At 29.5% G+C, this 26,608-nt stretch overlaps 1 protein-coding gene across 3 annotated transcripts in view; it reads right to left on the reverse strand.

Moving 5' to 3' along the window:
- Positions 1 to 645: 645 nt before the first annotated feature.
- LOC145291421 (uncharacterized) overlaps positions 646 to 26,608 on the reverse strand; it is a 105,302-nt gene continuing 79,339 nt past the window's right edge. For all 3 annotated transcript variants that reach the window (XM_080137249.1, XM_080137248.1, XM_080137250.1), the window contains exons 3-8: positions 21,725 to 22,105; positions 15,976 to 16,374; positions 7,569 to 7,679; positions 6,281 to 6,388; positions 3,897 to 3,918; positions 646 to 920 (exon numbers count right to left, since the gene is read on the reverse strand). In XM_080137249.1, coding sequence (XP_079993375.1) covers positions 875 to 920; positions 3,897 to 3,918; positions 6,281 to 6,388; positions 7,569 to 7,679; positions 15,976 to 16,374; positions 21,725 to 22,105 — 1,067 coding nt within the window. In that variant the 3' untranslated portion in view covers positions 646 to 874. The remainder of the gene's footprint in view (positions 921 to 3,896; positions 3,919 to 6,280; positions 6,389 to 7,568; positions 7,680 to 15,975; positions 16,375 to 21,724; positions 22,106 to 26,608) is intronic.

Genomic DNA, 26,608 nt, shown 5'->3' on the forward strand with positions numbered 1-26,608 from the left:
AATAAGCTGCAAACTAGGAAATATGAGCACTTGACAAAACGCACCATGGGACTAACGCAGGGTTAAAGATTATCTGCCAGAATTTTATTTTTAACATCATAAAATTTTTATTGATTTTCTTCATTGTTGCATTTTTAAAAAAAAGTTATTGACCTTTTTATAGTGTATCTTCCTCGTGTTTCAGTGATGTTAGCCATTTGGATTCTCGCTTAGAATACAAATTAAATTTAAAACAAAAAAAATCTTTGATATACATACTCATCACAGAATGAAGATGTCATATTCCAAAAATCACCAAAATCGATCAAATATTTTTTTGTAATTAAGAAAATCAAAATTTACGATTTTTGTATACAAAAAAAAAGTTGATTTTGAATAAACAAAATCCCAGTAGCCATATTGAGTTATAGCCCTTGAATTTTAATACATTCCTAAACGACATGCCTGCTTCCATTTCATTCATTATAAAATTTGATTTTCTAAGTTAAAAAAAATACTTGATCAATTTATATAATTTTTAGAATATGACATCTTTGTTCCACGAGACATACTTACATCAGAAAGATTTGCCTGTATTTTCTGTATCTTTGTTTAAGTCAAATTCTTAAGAACCGCCATTTGTTAAAAAAGAAAAAAAACAAAAAATATTCCAGAAACTTTTATTTACATTACAAAAAAAAAAAAAAAAAAAAACATGCCAAATTAAAAAAAAAAAATAAATGCAAAAAATGTTTATAAATAAAATGTTTGAGCATTGTTTTTTTCAAATGGATTTATTGCAAATAAAATGACTTTTTAGATTAGGAAGCTGAATTTGAACAAATAATCGACATTATGATAACATTCCATTATAAAAAAAATTCTTCAGCTGATTTTAAATTGAGCCAAGTTCCATATATGGTGTGTGGACATTGGAGAGACTGAAAAAAAAAAAAGAAAGAAAAGTTATAGAAATTCCATCTGCATAATTTACCGTTAACTGTATTATTTCAGATAAAATATCATTATGTAAAGTTTAACAGTCGACTTGAAGTCCGCGATAAATGGTGTCAGATAAAAAGATTTTAACTTTTTAGCAAGTCGATAGGAATTACTTTACCGGGGGGGGGGGATGTTAAAATATACAATGACTGGTTTCATTCATTTCAGAATTTTAATTTATTACAGAAAGTATAAGTTATCTAGAAATTATCACATTGTATTATTAATACTAAATAAAGTGAATAAGAAGAACAGGTGACTCAAAGTCTGCAGCAAACGGTGTCAGATATAAAAATTATTCAAGAAAAAAATCAATAAATATTTTATAAAATCATATTTTAATACTAAAATCAAATTCAAAACAATTATTTATTATTTTATGAAAAAAAAATAAGTCGAATGCCATTTTTTTTTATCTGAAATTGTTTGCTACAGACTTTGAGTCACTTGTTTTTTTTTTTTTGTTTTCGTTTTTTTTTGATTCACCAACAATATTATTAAACAAAAATTATCCCTTTCTTTTATTAAACAACAACTATAAAAGATGAGGATAGTCTGCAAATAAATAAAATATACAAATTACTCATCTCAAAAGAATCCCAATAATTAAATAATAGATTAATTCTGTATTAAAAATTAGAGTAGCCTAATAATACATAATATGCGCTTTTATCTACAAATAATTATCATTGCCATTTAAATATTCTTTAAATAAATATTTCTCTTCTTTATTTATTATATATTGCAACAATTAATATCTTTTGAAAGGGTTGGGTTCACTAATTTCAAGGGAAATAACTTGCTAAAGTTATTTCCCTTCAATTAGTAAATGTTATTTTCTAAGATTTAATAAAATCATATTGATAATAAGGGAGAGAACTCTTAACGATATGTAACGAAAAATACTATATATAACAGAACATTGTTGCTGCATAAGGAGTAAACATTAATCTATGCTACTATCGTCTGCCAGGGAGTATTACTTGGTTTGTCGTGGGGATGATTCTGGAATTTTTGTTAGTGTCTGGCATGGCAACAAGCTCTCCAGTGGAATCAATGAGATGTGCACATAGACAATAACTTAAATAATATGAAGACAGTAACAGATAAAACAGCATTGCAATAATTAACAAACTTGTTAATCCATTCTATATTTAGTGTATATCGTAGGGAGACTCGATGTTGCCCGGGATTGAATGAGGATCAATGAATGTTCCACACTTCCAATACTTTTATTGTTGTTGATATCAGTGAAATCGCCCATTTTTCGATCAAATCGATTAATTGCTTACTCTAGTTGGGAACCCACAATAGTGCACCAGAAGGAAGCTTCACATGCCTCTCCACAGTAACAGTCCACAATACATTTTAGTCTACACAGCACTGTAGAGAAACTGTTGATTTTATAAAATTATTTTTATATAATGGTTTGAATTAAAGTTTAAAATGCAAAAGTCAAGTATTATCGTTCAATTATGCTCCAAACAGAAACATTCATTTCTAACACATTTTTGTCTTATCAAAGAACCTAACCTACCGTTTGCAGAACATGACTGAGTTTTGAAAAGAAAAAAAAAGGAAAAAAAAAACAATAGCATCAATGATTGGTGCATTTTTGGTTAGGAAGCCAGTATTTTCAAATAGCCTGATCTGGTAGCGCCAGTTGCCCTAACAGGTATTACCACTTTGGGCTAAAGTGGAAGTGAGAGGAATTAAAACTATGGGAAAACTCTACTTTCCCCATAATCCCTAAATGACGCCTCACCACTGCATTATATACTGGTACACTACCTCAATAAGTAGAGATTATGTTAATAGTCTGAGTTTCGTTGAGGATTACATTAAGTGAGAGAAACAAAACCACCTGCAGTTGGATTGATTGAAATGTTACATCCATAGACAAAATGCACTTCAACTGCAGGTGTTGAGTGATAGTACATAACATTAACATCATGTTTTCAGAGAACATGACTGACTTTTTTGTCAGTTGAAGTCCGTAAAGCAAGAGGCCACGTGTACCTGAAGATATAGAGAGAATCTAATTTAATGTCACCTCGATGTCTGCCATTTGCATCTCTCCAATCCCCAAGTAGAAGCAGCCAGTGTAATTGAAGCGGGGGGGGGGGGTATCAAGGATTATATCTCCCAAGAAAAGCACACTAGAAATGCAGGTGTTGAACGATATCACATAGAAATGATGTCTTCTGGGAACAGAACAGAGTGTCTAATCAGTCGAATGATGCTAGATAGAAATGATGTCACATGTTCAGTGGACAGAATAGAGTCAGTTGAAGTTGAGAAGCAAAAGAGGCGTCAGGCATCTGAAAACAGAGAGAAAATATCAATAAATGTCACCCCTATGTCTGCTATTTGCATCTCTCAATCTCCAAGCAGAAGACCAAGTAAGAAGGAATTAATTTTAGTCTAGGTAGTCTCTCCCCACCTTGTGAACAAACTTTCTTTCTCCAATAAATCCTTTGAGATCTCCAAGTTTCCATTATGTTTACATGCCCAAGTAAATTCATTTTGAATTAAATAGAAGATCAACGGTCACAGGGGATCACAGCCCATGCATGGAAATTCAACGATCGGAGAATGAAGAGCAGCACCTGCACACCATATGTATAAAAAACTTTTGTTGATTTAATCGTTCACGGGGTAAATGCACATGTGCACACTACGTATTTGTTGGAAACAACTTTTGCAAACTATTTTGCAAACATTTATGAAAATGTCACAACTGGATGTCTTTTAAGGTCACACCGAGGATCAGATACACTTTAAGACGTTCAAACGATGGAAACGATGTGAATATAGCAACCAAGATGAGATTGTCAATCTCAATGTGCAAAATAATGCAATTTTAAAGTTAAATAAAAAAAATAAGTTAAAAAAAAAAAGTAAATTTAACTTACATGGAGTCGCTTCTGACGGCACCTGTTAAAATAATATCCGTGATAGCAATTATAATTATAATAAATAAAATTGATAAAGATAAAAATACATTTTTTTTTTTAAATAAGGTTCATGTTTGAAATAAGAACGAGAATCGAAAGGCGCAAATTTGAATTTCAATTAAAACCCAATGTTATCGACTTAATTATTATGTCAATTTTCAACTAAAAATAACGTCATCTACTTATTAGTCATGTCACAATTAGTAACATATTACTGCATTATTACATAAAATATGTACTTTCACGATTTTACGATCCACTGATCAGCCATTATTATTTTTGAAATGTAACTTAAAACAAGGAAAGTGACTTATAGTTATCTGTTTATTTAAAGATACAACTTCGCATGTTATCGTTCTTCTAATCTCACATCTCAAATTATAGTTTAGAATTTGTTGAAGTATAACTTAGAATTTTTTTTTTTTTTAAAACTATTAATATATGCATATAACGTGTCACCGCTAAGGTGAGAGAAAGCAAGTGTATCATGTGGCACGCAAGCTCACACAGAAATCTTTCCCTTTGTCTGTGGGTAGGAAGATGAGATCTCTATTTCTTGCGTTTTCGAGTGTAGTTCGTTGAGATCTTGTTTGGTTGCGTATAATTCTATTCTCTTCGCATTGTAATATGGAGAAAATATCTCATTTTAAACTCTTACTCTAATATTTATCGAACTAAAATACAGTAAGATAAAAAATGCGTCTGACAAATCGATATTTGATTCAGACTATCCATATTGTTTTTCTCCTTTCAACGTGTTTTAAAATACCAAAAACGTATTTCGTTTTAAGAAAAACCTTCTCCGGCTAAGCAAATTATTACAATTTAGGTATATAAAACAGACACACAGGGATAAACAAGTAATTAAAAATGACAATTATTAATTCTCGGCAACACAGGATATGTACTGCTATATAAGTACAAACATACGTTCATTTTACTATAGATATTCAGATATCTAACTCTTAATCTCGTCTTATCAATTTATCAATTATTTCATTGACTTTGCTTTTCTGTTTCGTCTTTGTTTTCTCTTTGTTACACATTTTCGTCCATGTCCGCAATAAAATCGCACACGATTGTACACGCTCCCCGGGTAAACTCCAGTAAATTGATTAGCAAGTCAAATCAGCTAAAAGGAGATACATATATTATAAAGGAGAGAGAAACACAATATTACTGGAGTGCGTTACCTTTAATAATAATATTTGATGTCTAATTCACTGTATATAAAGAGAGAGAGAGACTCATTCTTTTTTATAGACTCCAATAATTCTTGTCATATTTGTTGCGGTTATGCACATTTACACTTTGCACAGCCATCTTCCTACATTCTAAATGAGAGACATAGAAACCGTACAGATGAACAGTTTTTTATTATTGTTATAAAGCTCTATGAGAAAGTATATTGAGTACTTAGCATGTACAAGCATGGAAAACATTGTGGCCTTGTTCAATTTCATGTTCAACCCTTTCAATGCATGTTTAATGTTAGCCATATATATATATATATATATATATATATCAAATCCCCAAAACAGTATTTCATGGTAAACAACTGATGATCCCTTAAAAAATAAATTATTAGTACTATAGTAAATTCGAGAGCGAGTTGATGCAATGATTAAATGACTTACTGACTAGATGGTTTTCTAACGAACGATAAAAAATATTTTTTTGTATAGTTTTAAAGGTTAAAAACTTCAAAGACTATATATATATATATATATATATATATAAAAGCGAAAATGTATGTATGTTTGTATGTGTGTTCGCTTTTTCTGTATGTCTACAAAAGGCTTCTTTCAGAGAAGCGGTCGCTCGCCTAACAACTTTTTAAAACTTTTTATAGCACATATAAATCGTAATATCTCACAGTTAACAACGAAGCTCGCCTGTCTATTTAATTTGCTCGATTTCGGGAAGATAAATATTCAACATTTCTCGCTCGCCGCATGTGGGTTAGTCTTTTTCCTATAACATCTTGGGAAAATAAAAATCCCGCAGTCAAACTTGACCTCATTAACTCATTAAAACGGGCACCTGCCAAATCCAAGTAATTAAATAAATTAAAACGTGTTTCCGTTAGCATCTCGCGGTGGGGCAATCGTTAACATCGCACGTTTTTTTTTTCACACTTTAATTTACAACTTTGCCTCAACGGTTCGGGTTTGATCCTCATACTTACTTTTTTTTTTTACCCCCCCCCCCCCATACACCTCCAAACACCCGAGAAACGCCGGGTAACCCTCGCTAGTATATATATATATATATATATATATATAGGGAAAATTTATGAAATAATGAGTTGAAGAATAGTGAATCGTTGAAATAATGTTTACCTTGTAATCTTGGATAGAGGAGCAGTTTTACTTTTATTGAAATGAGGATGATGATGAGGAGAAGCAAGACAATTGCGATACCAATCGTCACCGGCAACCAAATTCGCACTGAAAAAGAGATGAAAACATGCAACCACCTTCAAACATTTACATCAAACTTTAAAAGAAAAAAATTAAAAACGCTACCAGAACAAATAATGGTCAACAACTTAGTTCATACCTACACTCATCTACCTGCACCCAAAAACATCTTAATTAAAATACATAAATTTGAGAATTGCATACAATAGTAAAGTAACAGTCGCAAGGAAGGTGGCTTCCTTCTACCATGCTAGAAAATTGCTCATGCCAGATATATCACCTAAGCCACAATTTGCCCATATATGTAGTATTGTTGTCACATCTGGGCTAGTGTTTCTACCATTAGTCTCTCACTCTAATACAGTGTCCAAAAAAAAAAAAAATAATTAATTCTAATAACTCTCACACTGTTGGCCAAGCTCCAACCTCTGTCCCACAACCACTATGTTGCATCCCTGTGCCCGTTTATACAAGTAAGTTAATGGAATTCGTTCTGATGAACTCATAGCACTTGTGCATACTCCTGACTAACCCGACAAGCAGCAAAATCCCACCACTTCATTGTTGAGATCCCTAAATGCTGCAAAACCTTCTACTCTAATAGTTTATTCTTGCAGACTGATAGACTTTTTTAAATTCCCTCCCTTTTTCCTGCTTCTTTGACTGTACTAATCTGCTGAAGTTTAAATGTAATGTGAACAGAGATTTTGCTGCTCAAATCCCCGCCGACCTCTGTTAGACATGATCATAAATACTAGCCTCTTATGTTCCAAGTGGCAATATGCCTTGTTTGGGGGTGAAAAAGAATTTAAAAAAATAAATAAATAAAATAAATAAAATGCTACAAAGATTAAAAACAAAAACAATATGTACATGCACATAAAAGTTTTAATGTTAAAAAAATTTTAATTAAAAAAAGATACAAAAATTAAAAACAATATATAGATACACATAAATATTTCAATGTAAAAAATAATTTAATTAAAAAAAATACTACAAAAATAAAAACAATATATACATACACAAACGTTTTAATGTAAAAAAGAATTTAATTAAAAAAATGCTAAAAAAACTACAAACAATATACGCATGCACATAAACGTTTTAATGTTAAAAAAAAACTTTAATAAAAAAAAAATCAAATGGTCAAAATGAGAAAAGCTTCTCTATTCGTCATAAATCTAAAAGTGAACGAATTGATACTCACTTTTTGAACAGTTGGGTCCTTTAAAGCCTATCAGACATTTACAATGGTAAGTTGTTCCATTATTTATACATTCACCACTGTTTAAACAAGGTTGATTTACACAATGGTTCGCTGTGAAAGGAAAATCAAGAATGATATGATAGATGTGTTGATGAATGATTAAAGACTGGCTTGGATCTGATAACATCAGATAAAGATTATCTGAACTGTATAGGGCAACAGGTATACAACAGGAGACTATGTTGGTTTGGTCATGTTGAAAGAATGTTTTGGGGTTGGGTGTAGAATAGTTGAGGTAGCATATTCAGTTCATATGAGGACGGCCCGGAAAAACATTCTTTTTTTTTTGGTTAGTTGCTCGAGACGAGACATGCAGCCACTTAATGTAAGGCGGTAACAAACACGTTGATTATTGCAAAGACAAGAGATGCTTATTGACCTTAGTCTTGAAAAGACCAAGGATGTAGGTAGAAGAAAAACAGTGAGGCATCGATAAGAATTCACTTAAAAAAGAGGAATACATAAAAATAAAGACCTGGCCAGAGATAGATTAGTTTGAAAGTCAATTTCTAAAAGCTGCCCAACACATGCCAACATGTAAAATATATGTTAAACCAAAGAATCTGACAAAGAGTTTTGCTAAAGATTGGAATAAGTTAACACAAATGTAATAAACTAGATGATATTCACAAAAAAAACATTGCATGAAAATTAAAACAAAGAATCAATAACGTCATCAAAAAAAGTGTTTTTCTCTTTTATACAGTTATTTAAGATGGAGATGAACATGTATTACCCTCTTATAGAAATAAATAATCTCTTGTGTTTATCAGCTAAAACCCTTAGTACGATAAACATGCATCAACTAAAAGAAAGAATAGAGGACGTTAGACTGATGCTTCATTGAACTACACGTTTTAAAAAATGGGCAAAACAACAGAAAGCTGGATATCCAAGAGGAGAAAGTTTCCACAGACCAAATGGAAAAGGACACAAATACCAACATGAATGTCAGTTGGAAGTATGAATGAATGGTCAGTATAAGAAAAATCGTGTGTTCTATAAATAAACAGATTTTTGTTAGAACGAACAAACTAATTGTGCTCGTGTTTTTATTATTTTTTGCTATTTTGTGAAAAGCGATAATTTAAAAAGTAAAAAGAAAGCTAACAGAAATAAGACAAGGGAGGCCACTCTTCAACAGACGACAGCACAGATTTTAAAATCACGGTTATCCCCCTTTCAATGTTTTATATATAAGTGAAATTATAATTATATAATTAAATAATTATTTTTATACCTACAGACACTAATGTTTCATGCCAAATGCTTACGCAATCATGACAATTCCTGCCGGTAAAGAGATTCGAACCCAGATATAAGGCCAGATTTGACTATATGCTTCACCTCTACCTCTGGGCCACCAAACAATTGCCCCAAGAATGAAGGGTATTAACTAATAAACGCTCAATTCGGGCACAGACAGACAATCCAGAGTGTTCAAACGAAAGTGACGTGAAATTATATAAACATCAGAACAATCCCACATAAATTAATCTAGGTTACGTCGATGTTAATAGTCTTATAAGGGGTTCAATGAGACGATTAATAGCGGTGAAACAGATTCATACCTGAAGGATTTTTCTGCTGTTTATATAATTGTATAATTTAATTACAAAATTTCTGCATATGTATTGAGCACTTTTGAAAAAGTATTGTTTTCTTTTTAGTTCAATACATGTAAACTTAGTTTATATATAAATAATATATATATATATATATATATATATAAGATGTATAATATATATATAATATATATATATATGTATAACATATAAAATATATAAAATATATATACAGATAATATGCATATAATATATATACATGTAATATGTATATAATATATATATATATATACATGTAATATGTATATAATATATATGATATATATACATGTAATATGCATATAATATATAAATGACATATATATATATATATTATATATAAAATATACGTATATAATATAATATATATATATAACATACAAATATAATATACATATATTAATATACATATATAATATATATATATATACATAATATAATATACAAATATATATATATATATATATAATATACAAATATAATATACATATATTAATATACATATATAATATATATATATACAAATATAATATATATTTGTATATATAATATACAAATATATATATATATATATAAAATATACAAATATAATATACATATATTAATATACATATATAATATATATATACAAATATAATATATATTTGTATATATAATATACAAATATATATATATATATATAAAATATACAAAGATAATATATATATATATATAAAATATACAAAGATAATATATATATATAATATACAAATATAATATATATATATATAATATACAAATATAATATATATATATATGATATACAAATATAATATATATATATATGATATACAAATATAATATATATATATATGATATACAAATATAATATATATATATAAAATATACAAATATAATATATATATATAATATACAAATATAATATATATATATATATGATATACAAATATAATATATATATATAATATACAAATATAATATATATATATATATGATATACAAATATAATATATATATATATATGATATACAAATATAATATATATATATAAAATATACAAATATAATATATATATAATATACAAATATAATATATATATATATAATATACAAATATAATATATATATATATATGATATACAAATATAATATATATATATAAAATATACAAATATAATATATATATATATATGATATACAAATATAATATATATATATAAAATATACAAATATAATATATATATATAAAATATACAAATATAATATATATATATAATATACAAATATAATATATATATATATAATATACAAATATAATATATATATATATATAATATACAAATATAATATATATATATAATATACAAATATAATATATATATATATAATATACAAATATAATATATATATATAATATACAAATATAATATATATATATATAATATACAAATATAATATATATAATATACAAATATAATAAATATACAAATATATATATATTATATATATAATATACATATATTATATATACAACATACATATATAATATACATATATAATATAACATACATATATAATATATATAATATACATATATAATGTATATAATATACATATATAATGTATATAATATAATGTACATACATAAGATATATAACCTACATATATAATATATATAATATGCATATAATATATATATATACTATATATAATATACATATAATATACATATATAATATATACATATAATAATATATACGTATAATATATACAAATAATATACAATATATACATATAATATAATATACATATAATATATACATATTATATATATAATATATAGATATAATATACATGTATAATATTTACATATAATATAATATACAATATATACATATAATATATATAAATAATATACAATATATACATATAATATAATATACATATAATATATATATAATATATACATATAATATACATGTATAATATATACATATAATATACATATATATATATAATATATATAATACATATAGAATATATACAATATATAGTTCATATATAATATATATAATATATAATTCATATATAATATACTAGCGTGGGTACCCGGCGTTGCCCGAGTGTTTGTTTCCGGGACGGGGGGGGGGGTTTAAAAAATGTTATGGTAGGTAAGTAGGAAGGATCAAACCCGGAGTCATGAGTAAAAGTAGGAAAATAAAGTGTGAAAAAAAAACAAAAAACATCTGCAACGTAAACAGTTCGGCCACCAAGAAAAGTCCATTCCAGTTGTTTAGGAAAAAAAACAAAAAAAAAAAAAACGACTACGGTAGGTCGGCGCGAACGTGAAAATATAATGTGAATTGTCCAGCACGCTAACCACTACGCCACAGAGCACTGCAGCTTAGTTTAGTGCTTTTAAATAACTTCACATGAAAGAACTACGAAGCCAAACCGGTGTTCTCTTCTCAACTGTTCCTTGTGAACGATCCCCAAACGGTGTTTAGTGGTGGCAGGGGGAGGAGGAATTTATTAGAGAGAAAATATTTTACCACTTCCATTGATCTTAACCGATTTTTGCCGTGACTTCTCAGCAGTAAAAATTATAGAAATCTAAGATTATCAGGGAATTTGAGAAATAATAAGCCTATAACACACCTCAGATATTGTTCTGCCGTTTGTGCATATTATATTTGCATGAAATATCTTGATTTTTAATCCTATTAAGGTCAAAATCAGACGGGGAAAAATGAGTTCATTTTATTTATATAGAGATAATATTTATAATATATAATTATTATATAATATATATTATATATATAATATATAATTCATATATAATATATATTGCATATACATGTATATAATATATAATTCATATATAATAATTTAAATATATATAATTTACATATATATATATATAATATATAAAAACATATATAATTTATATATATATATAAACAAATATATAATTTATATATAATATATGAATAATTTATATATATATATAATATAAAAATAATTCATATATATATCTGTAATATATATATATATATTATATATAATATATATAATATACGTAATATATATAATATATATATCATATATATATAATATATATACAATATTTATATATAATATATATAATATATATGTAATATTTATATATATAATATATATTAAATATATACAATACTTTTTATAATATATATAAAACATATATATATATAATATATATAAAATATATATATATAATATTATAAAATATATATATAATATATATAATATATATAAAAAATATATATATATATAATATATATATATATTATAAAAATATATATATAATATATATTATATATAAAATATAATATCTAATAAAGATATATATATTATACATAATATATATAATATATATAATACACATAATATACATATATAATATATATAATACACATAATATACATATATAATATATATATATATAATATACATATATATAACAAAATATAATATACATATATAATATATTTATAATATAATATATATATATATATATACAATATACATATAATATATATGTAATATGTAATATAATATACATAAATAATACATATAATATACATATAATATATATGTAATATGTAATATAATATACATATATAATACATACAATATACATATATAATATATATTATAATATAAATATATAATATATAGAATATAATACACATATACATTACATATAATATAATATACATATATAATATATATAATATACATATATAATATATATAATATACAATATATATAATGTATAAATAATATATATATATTTACATATTATATAATATATATATTATATATATATTATATAAAATATATATATAAAAAATATATATATATATATGTTATATAAAATATATATTATATAAAATATATATATCTAAAATATATATGTATAATATATTATATAAAATATGTATATATATAATATATTATAAAAATGTTATATAAAATATATACGATATATATATAATATATATATATATTATATAATATATATTGTATAGTATATATATAATATATAATATAGTATATATAATATATATATATATAGTATATATATATAATATATAATATAGTATATATAATATATATATAATATAGTATATATATAATATAGTATATATAAATTAGTATACATATAATATATATAATATATATATAATATAGTATATGTATAATATATATAATATAGTATATATATAATATATATATAATATAGTATATATATAATATATATATAATATAGTATATATATAATATATATATAATATAGTATATATATAATATATATATAATATAGTATATATATAATATAGTATATAGTATATATATAATATATAATATACATATAATATAGTATATAATATATATATATATATATATAATATATATATATAATATAGTATATAATATATATATAATATATATATACATAATATATAATATATATACATAATATATATAATATAGTATATAATATATATATAATATATATAATATAGTATATAATATATATATAATATATATAATATATATATACAATACATAATATACATATAATATAGTATATAATATATATATATAATATATATAATATATAATATATATAATATATATATACAATACATAATATATTTAATATATATATAATATATATATAATATATATAATATATATACAATATATAATATATATAATATATATAATATATATTATAAATATATAATATATATTATAAATATATAATATATATAATATATATATAATAAATATAATATATATAATATATATAATATATATATAATATAATATAATATATATAATATAATATAATATATATAATATAATATATATATAATATAATATATATAATATAATATATATATAATATATATAATATAATATATAATATATATAATATATAATATATATATAATATATATAATATATATAATATATATAATATAATATATAATATATATATAATATATATAATATATAATATATATATAATATATATAATATATAATATATATATAATATATATAATATATAATACATATAATATAATACATATATAATATAATATATATATGATATATATAATATAATATATATATGATATATATAATATAATATATATATAATATATATAATATAATATATATATAATATATATAATATAATATAATATAATATAATATATATATACATATATTCAAATATTTTTCCTTATTCCGATACAATTACTGATTCTTATTCTTTTTAAATCAGTAAATATTTAACTATAAAATCATTTATCCTGATTACCTTAAAAACACGTGAAATGTGCATATATTTTCTCAAACATAAAAAAAACACTTGTAGGCGATGATCTATGGGTTTTAGCTTCACAGGTAGTTTAAAATCAATAAAAAAGTTAATTAAGAGAATTGTTTTTGGCATCAGAAAATATGCACACATTTTTCTGATTTCAATACCCTAAAAAGTTATGATTTTTTCAATTTCCTATTCTGTATAATCATCCCAACACTATTATATATTCAACATTAATAATTATATACTCAACACTATCATTATATACTCAACACTAATAATTATATATTCAACATTAATATTTATATATTCTTCAAACAGTATGGTTCTGAATCACTTATCTGCCTTTTATAAAGACTAAAGTCAAAATATAATGTTATTAAAACTTTTTTTTTTTTAAATTTTATTCACAAACAAGGCGCAGTGCCACTAAGTCATAAGGGGATATTATTTTGAACCAGATTCGCAGGGATACTGTGTAGAGAGTGTGGTGACGATGGGAATTTCCATCTTTTACAGAAATCCAAAATCTATATGAAAAATTTTCTTTGATTTATTTTTGAGATTAATACATATCTACTCAATTTTTTTCTTTGAGGGGAGTAGTAAATACCGGCCATTAAGGCATTCAATGTCTACATCTAAGATTAAGCTTTTCTTTGGTGAGGGGGTAGGAAAATGCTTATTCTCAATAAAGCTATATTTAAATACCACCATAATACTTAGTTTTGTTCATAAATAGACACCCACTGTATATCATGCGTCAGTTTAAAAAAAATTGAAATTTGTACATCATAATTTATAATTCATGGCTTATGGTAAAGAGATACATCAGATTTGATTGCATAATCAGAAAGAACACAGAATTTTACATAAGAGTGCCAAGTTTCATGAGAATAGCTTGGAAAATAAATAAATGGTGGCGAAATTACCGAATTTCTTGAAATGTTGAGGTCCATAATTTAGCCCACTTTTTCTAAAAGAAAAATGCCCACGGAAAAGCCTAAATTTTGGCACTTAAAATTCTCATAACTTTTGAATTACTGATGGTATTTGCATAATTCAAACGGGTTTAAGCATGTTTTACATAGCTATTTTCATGCAAGTTGATAAAATAACAATTATCTAAAAAGAAAAAATCAACTTGTAATGCTATATATATATATACACATATATATATATATATATATATATATATATATATATATACACATATATATATATATATATATATATATATATATATATATATATACACACACAATGTATACTATATTAATGCAATATCATACAAAAGGAAAAGAATAATAGCTGAATAGGTTTACAATTACAAAAAAAAAAAAAAAATCGAAATATACTTACGATATACACGTAAAGTGTACGAAGCGTCAAATGTGATTCCCCAACAATTAATGGAAATGCCATCATCTGCTGCAGTAACATTTGTGATGTTAATATATGAAGCCGATTCATTCAAGCAACCGACACTCGTCCGACCTTTCAGCGGATAAGATATAGAGTTGGATTCTCGTTCGCGGAGATGACCTCTTTCACATGTCCGTTTTGGAATGGCATAATTGTAACAATAGAGCCATGGGTCACCAACGTATTCACCACCAGTACTTGGCCAGTCCCAGCACACAAAATACGCATTTTGTGCCTCTGGATTCCAAGAGCAGATGAGAGTCACATCTGAGCCGGGCAAGACATAGCCAGCTACATCTTCAGACGTTGTACTGATGTTTGCTTGGGATATGGCATCTGGGATTGTCAAGATTAAAATAAAATACATAAAACATGGAATAATAAAAATATTTCATAAAAAAGATAAAATTTCAGTACAAGTCTAGGGTTCAACCTAATACAAAAAAAAAATACAAAAAATCTTTATGATGTACATACCCATTACAGAATGAATATGCCATATTCCTGACATCATGTAAATTGATGAAGTAGTTCTTTTTTTTTAAACTAATAAAATCAAATTTTATGAGGAAGTGAGTATGGTGTGTTGCGGTCTGCCATCTTTAAAATTAATTCAATATGAAATAATGAGGAGTTCGGAAGAAGAAATATAGTTTATGTATTCTTTTTTATATGGGTTTTATCTTGTTTTTTATGTATAAAAACAAATAAACAAACAAACAAAAACAATAACTCAGGATTAAAAGTGGTGAAAAAAAGAGTTCATTGATGATGGAGAAGAGAAAAAGCGGTCGCCCTTTAATCCAGAGAAAAAAAGGGAGGGAAGGGGGTTAGTTCCGAATTGGGATCAACAGTTCGTTTAAAAGGTCCATCCACATGGTAAACTCCGGTCAAGTATCTGCCGAATTGCAACAACAAAAGTCTTTTTGGTGAGGGATAAAGGAAGAGAAATTCACAAACCTGTTTATCATGCGAGTCCAAATCGAAGACCCTTATTTCCATTTTAGGGTAATATGTCACCGCATATAACATTTCTTTTTCTTTCATTGTCCTCTCCATTCTTTTTCTTTTCAGAGTCCAGTGAAAAACAAAAAAAAAAGGAGAAACATTCATTGCTCTTCATGGCTAACTCAGATTCAACCGTATAACATTTTTCCTTTTTAAGCTATCATTCACTTCATCGCCTCTGATTCTATGAGCCAAGAAAACAAATACGTTGCCTTCTCTTGGCGATTTGTGAACCCAGACTGCCTCTCTTTCCTTCTTCCTTTTCCTCTCCGCCTCGTTTGCTGCTGCTGCTCGTGTTCCCTACAACGTTTGCATGGTTTCGCATTGATTCTAAAAATAACTTGACCCCAGCAGTGTCATGGTTGTATCCGCTCTGCCATGGACTTGCGTCCACTCGGGGGGGGGGGGGGGGTCATTTGTGTCTTGTGCTTCTTCGTGACAGCACAATCATTGTGTCTTCATTAAAAATAGGTCCAACACTTACTGTGCCTTTATCTGGAATGTCATCAACCAAGTCGTCATCTTCCCCCACAGTGGGTGTTCACTCCCCCAGCATCTCATTGGTGGTCATAAATCTCTCACTTCCACTTCCTGAAGGCATGTTAGAGCAGGTCATTGGTGGGCCCGGTCCTACTATAGGTTGCAGGTCTTTCACATGGTGTGGCATTCCATTGACCAATATATTTTGTGTACTGGTATTCCCAGTCACACGTCCCGCTCCATACTTTGTAGTACATCGTCCGTGTGGAGCCTTTACCCACACTCGGTCACCCACTGTGTGGACAGTTTGCTGTTGATTGTCTATCGGTATCATTATTCCATCAGTTCCTTTAAGCTATGTACAGTACTGATGGACCATATTGGCCAGTGCTGTAGCAGAGGACAAGTCATCCTGCGGCGTAACATTGTACAAATATACTGTCTCCGGTATAGTACATGGTTTCCTGCCTGCAATCCTTTTCACACTTCTATGACATCACTCGATGATGGAGTTACCAGAAGGAACATATGCACAATTAAATCAAAGTCTGATTCTCCATGAAGGCTTTTAGCAAGCTGCTCAAAAGGCAGTGTCATTATCCGTTAGAATTTCTGACAGCAGACATTGTTCATAGAAAAGTCTTTAGTTGATTGATTATACGTTTTGCATCTTGCCAAGCGAGGCGTCGCCAGACGGCAAACTGAGCAGGGCCGCAGTCAATTAATGTCAAAAAATGGGCCCCATCACAATGAGTGATATCCATCGCTATTCTATGCCATGTTTGTTTAACATTTAAAGTCTCTTTTGACCAGTGTATGGGTGACGGATCGATCGACTGACACTCTTTGCATTCTTTGACGACAGTTCTCACAGCACTTTTAGAAACCCCAGGATTAATTTGCTTCACACCAGGATGAACGCTTTGCTGGCGAACAATTTGGATTCGGTCTAATCCGACCGAGTTCACAGATGCAATGCAGACAGGTTCTACAGGTTCGGTGTTCCTTTTAATCCCATCAAGCCACCGCTGAGACACTCATCAATTCATACGCCTTGTTTTGGCTAGATTTGACCAAGACTACATCCATCGACAGTGCATATTCCTTCACCAGTTTCATTATTGTGTCAAGACACCATCGGATGAGCATCTCACTCATAGCTTTAGTCCATACCTTGGCTCTGCTGGTAAGGATATTCAAGACCCATTTATGGACACATACGGAATCAGTGAATAAGTGTAAGGTGTTCATCTTCCAGAGGATTGCCAAGTTCATTCCTTTAATGATCGCATAGAGTTCTGCTAGGTATATATGTTAGGAATCCTTTTCTGGACGTAACCAGCATGCATCCTCTATCACAGTCCCATTATATATCAATGACACACCGTTAGCGAGAGAATTTGCATCGACCCAGACGTCAAGAGCTTTGCTTTTGATGCACCATTTGCGACAGATCTTTGTGGAGTCTGGTGAGAACTTTCTTGATCATAGTTTTGATAAATGCCACAGCAACACAAAGCCAACCACCCACAGGAAGGTGTCCAAACAACTTGCCACAAAGTGAAAATATATTTCGTCGCATAACAGCATGAGGTATGTCTGGGATCTTGTTTCCTCTTCTCCAACGCAGAGTATTATGCTCTCCCCAGAACTGCAAACCAAGCACTCATGCACTATCCTGCAGTTTCCCTGGTTCTTTGCTGAGAAGTCTGAAGTTGCTGAGATGCTCCTTCACATGTGCTGCAGACAACACTTTCGTCGACATATACATTTTCAATATAAGCGGATGTTGCCTGGTGTATACGCTTGTCCTTCGTCAGGATAGCATCATAGATGGTTTGCATCATAGATGGTGCCACATTGAGTCTGAACCCCATACGGATCAGGCAATACCTCTGTTCTTTGATCATTACTGTTTGGTATAGCCACAGTGATTTGTGCACACTTACTTGAAGGTATGCTTTGCGAAGGTCCAACACCGATACATTTGATCCTGCCTGCCGTCATTCTCTTAGTTTTTCAGTGCATATGTCTGCACAGGCCGTAAATGGGTCTATATGTTTATTCAACTCCCGATAGTCGAGCACTGGCCTCACCTTTTGTTGGTTCTACTGAATGACCACCATTAGTGGGATCAGGCCCTTTGAGGCCCCAATTCTTTCTCTGGGTACAGAACCAACCATCCATTATCAATCCAGGCCTGTACCTCAGCATCATAGTCTCCACGGGCTGTCGCAGGGATGTTATACTCTGGCACTCTAGTGTATAATTTTTGTTGTGGCTGATCATCAAACCACTTTCACGACACGGTTCAGGTTTTGGTGCGTTGGTCGAAGTCGGGTTGTTCCAGCTGAATGGTTGCACCCAAAGCAAAAGCTGTCCCAACAAAATGTGCCTTGCCTCTCTTATCAATATGCACGCCATCAAATTTCTTTATGACATCCATCCCTAGAAGAAGGTCAAACCCCAATCGTTTTCCATCCACCACCAATATGTCAGTCTTCAGAGGGTTCCTGTTGGCTAATGTTAATGTTATGGTGCCAACACCATGAGTTAACAGACACTTCTATCCTGCCGTCAGAATTGTGGTATTCTTTCATATCTTGTGTCGACATAACGACCCACTTACAACCGATGATGAGCATCCAGAATCCACCAACACTATCCAATCTAGCCCGTCAATCTTTACCTTCATCACAGGGAGCACCTCCTCTAGTTTATGTGGGGAGAGAGTGGTGTTGGCCTCTCGCCCCCTTGCCTCATTTCCCGGACACCTTGATGCCACATGTCTTTGCTTCTTGCATCGATAACAGTATATCTCTGAAAGCACCCTGCCTGTTTTGCCCACAGGCTGCCGGCAGTCTCTGGCAAAGTGATTGGGATCTCCACACTTGTGGCACTGCACTATAACTGCATCCTGTTGATCAGAGGTTGAAAGTTGGCCCACAGATACATGAGGAAAAATTGTGCGTCTCTTGATTGCTGCAGCAACAAGTTTCTCCACTTCTGCCTCCTCCATCGTAAGAGCCCAGGCACTCGCAAGAATCTGCTCCAGAGTCATTCATTCCATTCTGAAAGATCCCCGCAATCATTGCCAGAACTGGGGAGTCCTGACACAAAAGCACAGCTGAGCTATCGAGGGGTTTTCTTCTATTAACCGCGCAAGATCCTGCAGGTCACCCACATATTCATTGACAGTTTCCCCAGGACACAAATGACAGGAGACAAACTTGTCATATGTCAAAAAAGGGTCCGGCGCAAAAGGCACGAGGAGGGCTCGTTTTACTTGCTTCAAATCCACCCTTTAATCATGGGTTAATCTCCGGTATATGGACAGCATGCCACCTTTTAGCCTGAATGGTAAAACATGCTCAACATTGTCAACCCCACACATTTCACACACCAGTTCCATCTGTTTCAACCATTCAGACACTGTGTGATCAGGTGAGATGCCATGATATTCAGAAATAATATGGATATCAAATGCTTTGCCTGCCATTTGTAAGCCGAAATAGCTTGAAAACTGGTGGGTCCTTCCAGCCTCACTTTCTTTCTCACTTTGAGCCGGAACTTTCTTTAGGAAGGGACTTTCCTCGCCTCTCACCATTTTTTCTGCTTGAGCCTATCCGTCCAGGTTCGGTCTTTTATTCCTCTCAAATCTTGAGAATTCTCGCAGTTTGTCTCACCCTCTTTCCCATAAAACCAACCATGCCTATTGCTTCTTCTCCTTCCTCTTCTTCCTCTCCCAGCCCCTGTGTATTGACAGCAAACAGAACGGACTTTCTGTCTTTTGGAGGTGAGTGCATTAGAAGAATTACTACTACTACTACTACTACTACTACAGGTATCTTATTTATTAAATTGTTAAGTGAAAGCACAAACTAGTTACAAAACTCCTTCCCCCTCCAATGTTAAGAATACGAGTTTCGAAATAATAAGTTATTATTTCAGTATGGTCTACTTTCTAAGCTTTGAAATATTGAAATTTGGAAAAGAAGGAAAAGGAAAATGTGTTAAATTAATGGAAAAATTTAAATTAAACAGCCAAAACTAATGAGTTAAATGAAAGATGTTAAACCATACACGTTAAATGAAACACATGAAACAATACACATGAACTGAAACACGTTAAACAATACACGGTAAACAATACACGTTAAACAAAACACATTAAATGAAACACATTAAATGATCTTACTGGGAAAATCAAATTTGTACCAAGCTGATTGGAATGATGCTGTTCGACTTTTGCAAGAGATGCGGATAGCATCACTGTCTTCTGCAATGTTAGTGATTGTTAACAATAATGCAGATCCATTGAGACATCTCACAGAAGTGTTCCAATTTGTGTGTCGATATCCAACACCCAAACTCCTCTTTGGGATCAACGTTCCATTGTTACACGTACGATTTTCTGGTGTTGCATACAGAAATATGTAGGTTTTACCGGGTATATTCCACATCACTCCGCTCACACTCACCTCTTCTGTGTCCTGCCATGCACATACAAGTTCAGTTGATTTGCCTGCAATTAGCACGCCATTGTTACTGATTACGTCTATTTTGGCAGCTAACGATTCTGGAAGAGAAATTTTGAAAGTTTTAACAATAATAAAATAAAAAAGTTAAAGTCAAAATCATTTTGGGGGGATTTCTTAAAAAGAAACTTGAATTGAATGAAGATAAAAATGTTTTAATTTAAAAAGAAAAAAAAAAAAAGGAAATATAAATAAATTTAATAAAATGAAATTTTAAGTTTTGTCCAGATTTAAATTTGCTAGAATTTTAAAGGGCGTTTTATGAAAATTCAACCACTCACATTTAATTTTTAGACAGTTTTGTACAAATCGCAAAGAACTACATCACTCTACACCAAACTAACCCGCTGAACACAGTTACCTCAATTTTGACAGCTACCACCCTACGGAAATTGCTCCAGACTTGATATAAGGAGCTTAAAAAAATACTCCAAAGTCTAACCCTAACTTGATAAGTGTTAGGTAGATTATGACCTGGAAAACAGCAACTCTTTAATGTTTCTTGCTGATGGAATGTGAGGACTAAAGAAGAAAATAATGAACGTGAGGATTACAAGTTCCTGTACAAATCACAAAGAACCACATATCACTCTACATCAAAGCCACTGACGGACACAGCTGCCACCCTAACAGCATAAAACGATTCATTATTTACAGTCAATGCCTGCATGTCAAAAGAATCTGCTGAAATTCAGATGAGCATGAAACACAGTTAGAAATTTTAGGTGAAAACTTCCTCCGTAGAAACGATCGTTTCAAAATAATCAAACAATTCATAAAAAAGAAATCATCTATAATATAAATCTCACCTGTCTGTTTAAATGTATGTATGTATGTATGTACATCTGCCTAAAACTTTCAACAGAGTCAATGGATTTTCACGAGATAGGTATTGTTTTGAAGCTCGACGTTTCGGACGACAAATATCGAAAAACTATCTAAACACATTAATTCTTTCACCCTCAACTGGACACTTTTCTACAAGGAGGAGTCGCTTTTTTCACCAATATTTTTATAGTCATCTACTCCTTTTGATTGACTAGCCTTAATTTAAACCTTCGCCACTTCCGGTTTGGTGATGGGCACAATGGCAAAGACATCAATTTTTTTTTTTTCATGTTCTTTTCCTCCTTCATGGTAGGTGTTCAAGCCTGCCTGCCGGCCTGCCTGCCTACTACAAACTTTGTTTTTGTTGCTCAACACACACCTATAAACATCCGGGCAATGCCAGGAACCCAGGCTAGTCTATAATATAAATCTGACCTGTCTGTTTAAATGTATGTATGTCTGCCTAAAACTTTCGACAGAGGTGACAGATTTTCACGAGAATGGTATTATTTTGAAGCTCGACGTCTCAGACGACAAATATCGAAAAATTTGGCCAAAAATATTAATTCCTTCACCCTCAACTAGGCAGTTTTCTACAAGGAGGGATCGATTTTTTGCAAGTTGTCATAATGATTGGATTGACTTTGCCTAATTTTAACATTACAAACTTCCAGTCGCGTCATGGAGTAACGTTAAGACATCAGATTTTCTTTCACCTTCTTTTCTGCCTTTGCATCACAGGTTCGAGCCTGCCTGCCTACTACTAGGTGTGTCAGAATTTTGGGGGAATTTTTGAGACCACTAACACAAAACTGCGAATAAAATATAAAAAAAACTTGTAATTTCTCTTTTAAAAGTGGGTTGTTTATTTTCATTATGTAATATACTTCCAAAATAAGCTATTAAAGTTGTTTAAAAAATAATAGAAATATTATTTTTTTATTTAAAAAAAAAAAAACAGTTTACAAAGTGCCTGCGCGCGTTCATGCAGCCATGCTTTTTATGTAATGAAATCAATTGAATTTTACAAGTTAAATTTTTTTCAATTTTTAAACTTTAAAAATCTATCAAAATTTTTCTACGGGTTCAATTTTTCTGATATTTTCAGGTTCAATGTGAAATTTTATGCTCTTTCCAATAAACCGAATATAATATTCTAGGTAAGCGTTTTTTTTTTTAATTCACCCCCATATTTTGAAATGTCTATTCAAATGAAAATAATTAATTTTCTCACCTCAAATTTATATATCACAAATTGAAGATAAAAGATCAATAAATAAGATAATTTTAAACAAAAGAAAAAAAACAGTTATTTCCAAATTTACCTGTAAAGTCCAAAGTTTAAAACTTTTAAAAATCACATTAAATTTTTTTAAGTGAAACCTTATAATCTTGTTATATTGTCCAGAAAATTTGTAGAATTACGATAATTTTTTCTATTTCATTCAATGTTTTTTTAGATATTTAAAAAAAAAAATTTTTACTCGATAAAGAAGAAATAAATATATTAAATCAAAAACTCATGTATTTCTTTGAGAAAAGAAAAAAAAAATTTGTCGAGCGTTTTTTTTTTTTTAAAGGCAAAAATTGAAGTAAAATGTGATTATTTTTTTTTTTTTAACTACAATGACATATTTCTTCACGCACAAGGCTAGATGGCTAACGTGTATGTGTTGTTTTTACATCCTTCTATCCATCCATATTTCAAAACAGGAAGAAACAACGCTTAGCTAACACCGGTTAATGTTTACGCAATTGCAATCTTTTTAAATAGTTGTTTAAAAAAACTCTTTTATTCAAAAAATACATGGAATATAAAGTATAAATATGGACAAATTCTCATAAATGAAGAATGACAGCATCTATTGATTAGTATTTTATATAGGTAAGTGATTTTTTTTATTTATATATATTATATTTACATTAAGTTAAAATTCGTTGAATTAGGTGAAATCTTTCTTTAAAGAAAACTGATCGAAAAAAAAATAAAATTGTATATTTTTTTGATAAAATCTTTTATTATTTTAAAGTTTGATCTTTGCTCCTTTTATTGAAAAAAAAAGGAGGATTTAAATTACATTATTCATATTGTTATATGCTTCGAAAGATGGCAAGTCTATTTAATCACTCCTTTTTTAATGGCGAATTCTGACACTCCTAGCCTATACCACTTCTTTTTTTGGCTCAACACATACCTCCAAACACCTGGGCAACGCCGGGCACCCAAGCTAGTCTATTATAAATATACAAATATATAAAAATCATACAAATGGTTTGGACTTCAACCACAACACTGACATGCAAACCCTTCCGAAAGTACTCCAATGGCTAAAAGATGATTCCAGCATCAACACAATATGGTGACTTAAAATAAGATGTAAAGCCACTTGATGTAAATAGATTAAAAAGAACATATTATTGTCAAAACTGAACCAACAATAAGCGCTATAAGGATAGAGTGTGACCCAGAAAACAGCAGTTTTTCCTCCTTTGTCAGAAACATTGCTCCTGGAATGTGAGGACTAAAGGATAAAACAAGGAAAATGAGTTACAAGGCCACCATAAATTTAAAATGTAAATAAATTTTCAATTTTATCAAGGAAATATAGAAATGTTTATATATTTTTTTTATTTCTCATTTTATGACAAATAGGAATATAAAGGGTCTTTTAAAAACAGAATTTCCTGGGACCCTTTTTTTTTTTTTTAAATTCTATTTTCACCCCAAACAAGGCACAGCTATGACTTTGATGTAGGCGGCTACTATTGGGGACATAAGTTGCAGGGAGACTATGTAGGGAGTTGTACAGCAAGATGTCTGTTCACATTACACTTGAGCTTCTGCATGTCAGTACTGTTGGGAAAGCAGAATGTCGGAAGGGAGTTCCAAAGTCTAGCAGTTCTGAGGAAGAAACTATTGGAGTAAAAGGTTTTCTTACATCTAGGGATCTCTGTGTAGGGGTGGGATTTTGCTGCTTGTCGGGTTTGTCAGAGGTACAAGTGCTTGTAGTTCGTTGGAGCAGTCACCATTAAAATACTTGTAAAACAGACAGAGTGATGCAACATTTCGTCGCTAGGACAGAGGTTGAAGCTTAGATGACAGTTCAGAACCTATCAGGTTGACGACTCTTTTGAACTCTGTCCAGGAGCGACTAGTAGACGATGGATCAGTCCAAATGTGACAATATTCCATTCATGGACGAATGGTGGCCTTATAGGGATACAGGATACTTTCAGGCATAAGTAGCTTTCTAACATGATAGAGAGAGCTCACCTTCCTCGCAGCTGCCCTGACAATGCTCTCAATGTATCTGTTCCAACTCATATTCCCTGTGAACGTTTGGCTGAGGAGTTTAAAAAGAAGTACTTTCAGGTAATGTATCTTTAACCATTGCTATTGGTGGTTGAGAAGGTTTCTTGTAATTATTGAAGGAAACAAGCTTAGTCTTGGCAGCATTGAATGTAACCATCCATTTTTGTCCCCATTCCACTACAGATTGGCAGTCTTCCTCTAGTGTTTCCTTGGATATGAGTTCATTTGTTTTCCCCTTGCGCCTGTTATAGAGCATGATGTCATCAGCAAATATACCCATATCAGAGACAATTTTATTAGGGAGGTGATTTATGAATATTAGGAATAATAAAGAACCAAGGATACACCTCGGAGGTACTCCCACATTCATATCATATTGTTTAGACATACAACCATCGAAGAC

This window comes from Euprymna scolopes, chromosome 12 (assembly GCF_053919585.1).
Source record: "Euprymna scolopes isolate OS-2025 chromosome 12, ASM5391958v1, whole genome shotgun sequence".
In the NCBI taxonomy this organism is placed as follows: Eukaryota; Metazoa; Mollusca; class Cephalopoda; order Sepiida; family Sepiolidae; genus Euprymna; species Euprymna scolopes.